The 9831-nt window shown below is 34.5% G+C and overlaps 1 protein-coding gene across 1 annotated transcript; it reads right to left on the bottom strand.

The window, feature by feature from the left end:
• Positions 1-224: 224 nt before the first annotated feature.
• On the bottom strand, positions 225-9455 carry LOC129000247 (zinc finger protein 436-like). Its single transcript, XM_054427206.1, has 3 exons — positions 9188-9455; positions 3196-3241; positions 225-1966 (listed from the first exon to the last, which is right to left on the bottom strand). Exon 3 carries the CDS (start codon positions 1733-1735, stop codon positions 479-481), a length of 1257 nt encoding a protein of 418 aa, XP_054283181.1. The 5' UTR covers positions 1736-1966; positions 3196-3241; positions 9188-9455; the 3' UTR covers positions 225-478.
• Between the last annotated feature and the right edge of the window lie 376 nt (positions 9456-9831).

Below are 9831 nucleotides of genomic sequence, written 5' to 3'. Positions count from 1 at the left end.
CTGCAGTAAAAAAAAATTTATTCCTCCTTTGATGTGGTTCTCTTTAAACAGCAGGGTTCCTTTAACACTAAATTGAAAGGACTTGTATTGAAAATCATATCAGTATCCAGCTGAAACAGTTAAAATTAAAAGAACACTTTTAAATCTGCAAATTAATAAACCAAATATCCTATCCATTAGGCTAACCAAGAATATAGATTACACCATTTATCGTACACAAAATGAATATTTTCCTGAGCTATTGAATTATTTTACTAAAATTGGTAAAAGCGTTAACAAAAACAAAGAAAACAAAATCACAATTATTTCTTAAAAATAAAAACATCTTATCACAAGTATTTACACTGCTGTCTGTTATTATAAAATCTGTGACTAGGTATGGCTTCAACGTACTCTTTATAAAGGTCCATCTTGTCTTTCATTTGACTAGTTTTCTTGTTACATAGTAGTTTAGTCACACAATTGTATTGATTCCAGACTAGTTACTCTGTTCAACACTAACGAAGTGGTCCGGGTGTTTTACCATGTGGCGCTTCAAGTTGGAGTTTGAAGTGAACTCTGCCTCACACTCTTGGCATTTGAACTGCCGTACTCGGGCATGCACCCGCAAGTGCTTGTTTAAATTGTTCTTCTCGCCAAACTTTTTGCCACACAGCTTGCACTCAAAAGGTTTCTCCCCAGTGTGTCCGTGTTTGTGGCGCTTCAACGTCCCACTTTGTGTAAATTCCGCATCACAAATGTCACACTTGAACGGTTTAGCGCCGGTGTGCGTGACCAAATGTCGGTTCAAGTGGCTGGAGTTCGTGAAGCGCATTTCACATAGAATGCACTGGAAAGCCTTGATATCGTTGTGAGACAGCATGTGTTGCTTGAGACTGTAGTTACGAACAAAGTCTTTGCCACAAATGTCGCATTTGAACTGTTTAGTTCCCTCGTGCACCAGGATGTGTTGTTTCAAGCTGCTACTCCTGGTGAACTTTGCGTCACACAATTGACACTGGAAGGGTTGCTCACCAGTGTGGCTCAACATGTGCTGGTTCAAGTAGCCGGTGTGGGCGAACTTGGCTCCGCAGATAAGACAAGCGTACGGTTTTATCCCCAAGTGATTAAGGAGGTGCTGCTTGAGACCGTTGCTCTGAGCAAAACGTGCATCACAAGTTGGGCATTTATGAGGCTTTATACCGGTGTGCGTCATCGTATGCCTCTGAAGGTGATATTTGTTGGTGAATGAGGCATCACACGACTCGCATTTAAAAGGCCTTATCCCAGCGTGACTCATTAGGTGTCGCTTTAAACGGAAACTGTTGGAAAAATTTGCTTGACAAAGAACACATGTAAAAGGTTTCAAGTTGGAGAAATTGCTTATTTGTGTAAGGTAAGATAAATCTTCTAGATTTCCGTTCTCTACATTACTTTCCTCATCAAGAGAATTACTTACTTCTGTACTGGATGGATCTTTACTTGTCCCTTCTAAGTCTGGCAGTTCTTCACTATCTTCTGTTAAACTAGATTTCATTTCATTCTCTTCTAAAGTGACAATTTCACCACCTTCCTCCATTTCAGATATGTAGCTTGATTTTTCTTCCGTATCAACATCTTCATTTTCTTCCAAAACACCATTAATTTCTTCTTCTACAAAGTATTCATTGTTGTCCCCCACCTCAGCTGAGTTTTGATCCTGAAGATTTAAAACTTCACTCATTTCAGACTGTTCTATTGGTAGAGGACTTCCCATCTTTTCCGCAGCAATATTTTTTATTTTCACTTACGAAAATTAAATGTCGTAATCTACATTGGTAAATTATTTCTTCACCACAGGAATACCAAATGAAATTGTATACATGTTTAATAAGTCTTGCTTAAAAAATCTAAACTGAGGGTAAAGTTTATTTCCTAAGATCCCTTTCCTATCACTTATTGAAAATCTTGAAAACCACATCCTGGTCTGTATGAGAGGTTGTACTTCCTGAAAAATGTAAAAACACAAATTCAATAATCAGTTCAGGCACCGTTTTTTACAATTTATAATAAATCCTAGAGGTTTTTAGTTTTATATTTTGATAAAATTAATATCACCACTTGAACTCACCATTTAAGTTTCACACCAACCTGACCAAGACCCTAAATCTATAGATTTGTCGGTAGGAACACAGACATTACTGGCTGTTAGTCAACAATTGCATAATGAATCTTAATCAGATGTACTGTATGGCTCGTTCAATAATGCAACTCACATGTTTGCTTCCTGTTGAAGTTTTTTTTTAAAGCACAACAGATTTCTTTTCATTGTACAAAACAAATGGAATGGGTGCCCGCAGGAATTTTCTTCAGCAGGTGCAAACCAGTATTTTGTTTCTGGGGTGGGAAAAAAGGCCATCCTCCAAAATTAAGTTTATATAAATACCTCCGCAGCAGCAAATCTAAAGATTAAGTGAATTTTCATTATTGTCTGTCGGAATTTTACTCAAATACTTTGTTAAACATAATTTTAATTATGTTAATGACATTATATTTGACGAGTATAGTACCAAGATTTGCTGCTGGAAGGAGTGAGGAAGTGGGTTTTAGCAAATTTCCCATTCCTGTAGGAAATATGCTATTGTTACCAGAGTAAAGTACCAGACCCGGAACCAATTTACTTTTTCATTTGATATTCCCAGAGGCCAAAAACACCATTGGTTTAAATTCATATATATGTGTTTTTATTTCTTAAGATTCCTTTCCTAGCACTTAATAGCAATCATTGAAATCACATCCTGGTCTGTATGAAAGGTTTGACAGATTCCAATCCATGAAGAAAAAAAAATTAAAAAGAAAAAAGTCCATGAACAGGATGATTGAACTGCAAAATTGATTAAATATTTATTTTTTATCGCGGTTTATGTTTCCTGAAGCTTCATCTTAAAGTTTGTATGTCATGAGGCTAGAGCCAATGTAGAGGGTACATGAATAGGCCTTTATGTATTAAACAGGTATAGAGAGAATATTGCAGTAAATTTGTATGACTGGAATATATGTTAATTTCAGTCATATTTTAGTTAGCATGGTTAAAGAAAACCATGTTGTTAAATTATGAAAATCAATACCAAATCTAAATATTAAACTTAAAATTTTTTTAAAGTGTTATTAAGTTAGGACCTTTTTTAAATTTAAAGTAGGCCTACCCTTAAACACAGAGATAAGATATTTTAATACCTGAGACAGGTGGCATTTTCTAGGTGTAGGCTTTTGAGAAATATATCTGCAACAGAAACACAGTATTACATATTATTTAGTATTTCGTGCATATTTAGTACAAAAAAAGGCCTATGCTAGTGATGGGTCAGTAGCAATTTTCAAAGTCGGTATCAGAATAGTCCATCAGTTCCTTACAAACAAAGATTTTCGGGTTTGGTACTAGTAGATTGGTATTGGTACGGCTCGTGACACATAAGCTCAAGTATATGAATCACGAGGAGTCAAACCCATGAGTCAGCGGAAATGTTTGCACACGGGTTTATTCTTTGTACCTACACTCCCCTCCCCCCAACGGCCTAAACTAACTGCGCTAGGCCCAAGTGCTAGCTTACGTGTCACGAGCTGTACCTAACTACACAGTAGGCTTAAGTTAAAAACGTTGTATTTCTTATCATGTTCATCTTGTGAACATAATTTGGCTAGGGTACATGCAAGTTTTGTGATTTACAGGTTTCAATCGCAAATACTGCCAATAGGATCGCGCTCTGTACCCAGCGCTAGTACCCAAATACAAACATTTCAATTTCAACGTCTGTTCTCAGTGCCTATACAATTCTCAAGAATCCATTTAAGGATTTTATTCAGTGACCAACACATAATTTAACTTTTTGGGCAGTATGCCTGAAATAGGGTCAGTTGGGGTAATTATGACCACTTTTTTATTTTAAAATGTTAATTACAGGCTTTAAAAAAAATAATTTAATGGTTTTAATAGTTTAGGGTGATCTTTTGGATCTTTAGGAATGTAGAGAAAATCTAACTTTAAACGGGTGGTTATAGTAAAAAAAAAATGAAAATGTGGGGTACCTACTAATTCTGACCACAGATGGGGGAATTATGACTAGGTACTCTTTTTTCTTCAATTTAAAGATTCGAATTATGACCAATAATGTTTTAATATTTGAGCAATCAAGATATTTTTTATCTCAACAAATTCAACTTTTGGTGGTGGTCATAACTACCCCATCAGAGGGTAAAAACAAACATACTGTCCGCGAGAGTAAAGAAGTCCCTTGAGCCAGAGCGATACGCAGCTAAGTTTTGATGTATCGCACACTATTTGCAGGCGCTAAGCATCTGGGCGCCTCGCCTCGATGTCTGTCTGTCTGTAAACAACTGTTGTAAACATAATTTCTCATATCTTTGTTTTCTTAAATGGACTATCATCATGTGGTCACGTCATTTGATTCAGTGCAGTCTCGTGTGTTCGCGTAGTGAGTTCGTTTTGTTTTGGACGGTCCTTGTAGCTGAAGAACAAAAAAAATGTCCCTACATGTAAAAAACTATTACCTGTTTTGAGAGAAAGAATTAATTTTAAATGAAGCGAATGGGCACTTCGGCGTCTCTTAAAAGATATGGGGTTCAGGTGGAAGAAATTTGGTCCTAAAAGAAAATGTTTGATTGAAAGGCTTGGCATCGTTAATTGGAGGTTTAAGTAATATGCAAGAGATAAGAAAGCTAAGGGAACAAAAAAGGAAAATTTTCTATCTAGACGAAACTTGGATGGATAGTAATTTAACGTTCCAGAATTTTGGTAAAGTATAGACGTCAATGGCGTGTTACCTGATGTGAACGCGTCAAACCGTGTGATTGTCGTAGACATTGGGTCAAACTAAGGGGTTTTGCTTGTTTTCTTGATTTTTTGCTTAGGTTTATGGTAATAGGATTAATAACTTTAATAATAAGTTGTTTATTGCGATGAATGCTATTGAAACTGCTGCACTCGTGTATTACCGGTAATATGCATTCACCATAAGTATATTCATGGATTTACTAATTATTTGGGTTTAATGCTTTCAAACTCGGATTTAAAAAGGATTTTATTGTATTGTATTTTATTGGTATTGTTACATTTAACTAAACAAAAATCATAAAGTAGAAAGGTTATTAATTTGCCTTAGTAACACTAGAAAATGGGTTTCCTTCGATTGTATGACTATGCAAAAAAATATTATGACAGATTTATAAAAAACATACAGATATTAAATATAAAAATTAAGCCTTAAAACTATCAGACCAGCGTCAAGACGGCTCTACAGTAATTGTCGCGCGAAACGTTCAAGCGTAACGCCTTCAAACTACAAATAGGCCGGAGCTCAGGGGACTTAACTTAAGGCGATCCGCCACCTTAAATATGATTTTTTTTATTTTTTAAGTGAATTTTGCTAATAACATTTTTGCTTGTTTTATTAGTGTTAGAAATAAGGTTTCCAGGTGGAATTATTTTTTTAACCCTTTTAAGTATCTTATAATTTGAAATGTTAACGTTTTTTTACGTTTTTTACACATATTTTATACTTTAAATAACTTTTTTGCTTTTTAACCATTTGGCTTGATTTTTTTTAATTTTTATTCCTTATAGCTTAAAGAAACTTTTGTCTTATGGAAAATAAGATAAAATTGCTAGGAAAAAAGTTACAAACAATTAAAAACACATAATATTTATAGTTTTTTTTTTTTATTTATAATTTTTTTTTTTCACAGTTAGTTTTAAAGTCAGAGTGTTTTCCATAAGACAAAATATTGGTAATATAACAATGAAATAGTGGTAAAAATTTCATAATTTTATATAATATACTTTAGAAGTTATTCAAATTTTTGTACCAAGAAACACGGAAAATCCAAATTTTGGGAAACAGAGTTTAAAGTTGAGGCTTACTCAGGGAAGCTCGATACTGAAGCTTGAAGCGTAGCTGAGTCAATATTTTATTTCATTTCTTTTTGTATGAAAAAATAATCAGATTTAGATAAAAATCTACACACATACTCAGAAAAGTGTGTAGAATAAGAAAATAACATATTTGGAAAATTAAAAAAAATTTAAAAATTGGCCATTTAAAGGTGGCGGATCCCCTTAACTTATTTGTAAATTCTCTCAAACTCAGTCAAGACAAATTTGTTGTCAGCTCAAGTGAGCCTTCCCCACTCAAAATTTCAATTGACAATTAGAAAAAGTTAAACTTATGTTCAAAATCCATTTTTCTTGCCCTTGGACTATTTGTTAAGACAATAATAGATAACTAGGTGAAACCCGTCGAAATCGACGGTTACTTTCAAGGCTTACGTTAATTCATCTAACTGCGATAAATTGGGTGAAATATACATATTTTGAGCATTTAGCATTGTTTAAAGAGTAATACAGTAAGTGTAAAAATAATAATGATATTAATTGCGTTAGTTGCCAAATTTGGTTGATAATTCAATGATTAAAATATTTCCTATACTGTACGTCATCGGAGTTATTATTAGTATGTTATATGGTATCTCTTCTTCCTTTGGAAAAACATTTAAATAGTATTAAAATTGTATCGGCAGATCTTTTGTAGTTAAACACTTCAGTGATTTCATTTAATATGATTTTATTTTAAAAGAAAATATTTTTTGGGAGGACATATTCTAACTTCAAAGGGAGGTGTATCCGGTACAGTGTAAGTTTGATTTTTCCTTCGTCGTGTCAGTTCATATTGTTCTTCTGTGCCAATGAATGAACCCTCTAGCATAGTTTTGAGAAATTGACTGTGGGGTTACTGTTAAAGCTGGAATTCCTTGACATGGGGGATGTCAGTTAGTTGCCTCAGCCTTATCAATAACATAAAGTCGTCAATATAATCTCTCTACGGAATGTTAGGTGTAGAGGAATACTTGAAGTGAAGTTGGCTTTTATTCTTGAACTGTTAGGGACCTCCTAGGCCATATGGTCTTGGCGGCTTCATTGGCTTCAACAGTTAATGCAAATGACATAGAAATGGGACATTATCAAAAAGCAAAAATACTGTAAAATGGCTGTTACGTATATATTGACATTTACATATTGTTAATCAACATATCTTTTAAAGGATTATGTGATCTAGGCCTAGTTTAAAAGGAATATGACCGTTCTGTCATGACAGTAGCTGCTTAAATCATATTTTCTCTTTGTAACATATTTTACAGCCAAAATGTTGTGTTATTTTCAATAATGTTACCAACCCAGTGCGCTAAATAATTTGTCAAGATGGGTACCATTTTAGGCAATGTTTCTATGTTTGGATTTTATTAGACACGATAAGAGCAGATATTTCTACATAAATATTTGATATGTGTAGAATAATATGATAAAATGTAGGCAAAAGTGGTGAAAAAGGTAGACACCAACCCAACCCGTACAATAGATATAAGATAGTTCAATAAAAAATAATTTAAGAATTGCTGTGATAAAAGGATTTTCCACTGATTTCGTAATGGAACGTTATATTGCAAAACATGACATGATAAAGAAGAAAATCAATTTAAAAATCAGAAAATAACATTGCAAATACTTATTTGGTAGGATCAGAATTCACTAACTGCCAATAAATATGAGTTGCTTCAAATACAATTTAAAAATGAACAGCTGATTCATTAAAAGGTATTATTCACATGGCCAAAACGTAAAAACAACTCTGTAGAGGGATCTTTAAAGGCTTCTGGGGCAGAGTCCTAAGGGATTTTGCTTAGTTTTTCTTTTGATAACTCATCTACAGACCAAGACCTTTCATTGGACACCTCTACCAAGTTGCTACGCCCAGCCGTTCTTTCAAATTAGTGGGGACAAAGTTTCAAATTAAATATTTAGATTCCCCCATGTTAATCTTATGGGAGAAACTCCAACTTTTATGGCCTGTGGGGCAAAGCCCGAGGACTTTTATTACAGGAATTGTTGAAAGGGGGCGTCTACACAAAAAATACTTTATTTTGACACGTCGATTGTAAAAATCCGTCCATTATTAACGGAGGAGTAGTGTTTTGTAGAAATCGCCTTCACGCATTATATATAAGGATACTTTCTTTGTACTTTCTTATTAAATGGCGACTATACAAAGTAGGTATTTTAAGCCAAGCATGAAAGGAGATAAGTGTAGGATGAGTGGCGCGATCTTGTAGTCTAGTTAGTGACTAAGGCCGACATTCCCTAGACACAGCTGTTAAATTAATAGCCCATACAGCTAATGGAAACTAAGGGACCTACAGTTTTTATAGTGGAATCCGAACCACATTTTTGCCTTGGTATATACAAATTGGTCTTGTCGTAGTACTCACTCGTGCAAACGTTTAATCCACACCAGGGAGTATCGCATCCACAGTGCATGCCTATAAATATCCACAATTCAAGACCTCCTAGTAGCTGGATTACAGGACGACGGCACTCGTGTTTACATACCTCCGTCAAATAGTCCAACAATTAATATTGCTCATCAGCTTAAATGTTTTGTTGCGAAAGACAACATTTTCAAAGCTTGAAACTCGTCATAAACACAATTGAAACACAGAAGATATGAACACAAAAAACATTAAAATGATGCGAATAGGCTATAGGCCTACGTAAAAAACATTTAGATAGCCCTATCATAATGTTCATCATAATGACGAAGGTATGTAAAAACCTATTATTGTCTTAAACTTAAGCTATTTATAAGTGGTAAGTTACTTAGCCTATGATTTGCTGTAGGCCTACTTAAATTGTAAATAGGCCTAGGTATTGCTTATGGATCTAAAATGAAATTAAAGTTAGGGTAAGTCGTTTGAAAAAAATAAATTAATGAGATTTGGTTGGCAAAATTATGATACGAGTAACTGATGGATTTAAAATACCGATTTCTTTTGGTTGGGTATTTAGGTAAATAGGCCACGATAACTTAGTCGGAAAAGTAACTTAAAAAGACAATCGCCAATCTGTCCCTATTTCATCGTAAACTGCGGCCCATTTTCAGTTTTAACAAGCTTGTGGTGGAATTGCCTAGTGGCCTAAATCATCACTCAAACTTGGCCTAGTCATGACATAGGGTTAGGTCCTAGCCTCTAAGTAAGTATAAATTAGAAATTGGCTACAAATATGTTCCAGGTAATACAGTAGGCTACACCGATTGTTTGAATACATGTCGACAAATAAAACACATTTCTCAATATTGAATATCAAGAAAAAATACCTTACCTGCTGGGAAATGGTTGGCCCACTGATTGCGGTAAAATGTAATAGGCCTAGGCCCTGAAGTATTTTAAACTTTTGCCCGAGATGTTACATTCTTACATTTTACAAACACCAACGGGAATTCATTCATATATTTTATTAACTAGGCCTATATGGTTAAAAAGAATACAGATTTTAACATGAAACGGAATACTTGTGAAATAGGGCTATATAAATTAATATTAATTTCTAAAAGAAGGGCTGTGTAATAATATTTTTTGTTGTCACTGAGTTCGAGTTGCCTGTCATCAGTTTTATTAGCCTTCTCCCTTCTCCTTCTTCTCTTCTGTCGTCTGTCCGTTCCGTTTCAGTTTCACTGTTTCCCAGTTTCAGTTCAGTTCATTGAATCTGATGGAGGATTCAAAAACGATCTGAACGATTTGATCGAATCGCGGAGTCGACGGAGTCGACTCGAACGCAAGCGGTGTAAGCTAATTTACACCGTAGATTATATTATTCTCCCAATAATTATTTGTTATAACAGTCTTACGTACCTATCAAAAATATATGATGATACGTTCTGACATTGTCTTGTAAGGATTCTTTCTGTAATTGTAGTACGCTAAAATGCCAGGAAGTAGGTACGAGCATGATAGTTCCCAAGTTCC

The sequence above is a fragment of the Macrosteles quadrilineatus genome, unplaced genomic scaffold (genome assembly GCF_028750875.1).
Source record: "Macrosteles quadrilineatus isolate MER2022 unplaced genomic scaffold, UCM_ALF_1.0 Scaffold_8__2_contigs__length_117827958, whole genome shotgun sequence".
NCBI classification, from domain to species: domain Eukaryota; kingdom Metazoa; phylum Arthropoda; class Insecta; order Hemiptera; family Cicadellidae; genus Macrosteles; species Macrosteles quadrilineatus.
Note: the sequence above shows the minus strand (reverse complement) of the source record. Positions and strands in the feature narration are given on the sequence as shown.

Excerpts from the sequence above, each read along its gene's own strand:
- LOC129000247 (XM_054427206.1), bottom strand. The coding sequence starts at position 1,735 with ATGGGAAGTCCTCTACCAATAGAACAGTCTGAAATGAGTGAAGTTTTA.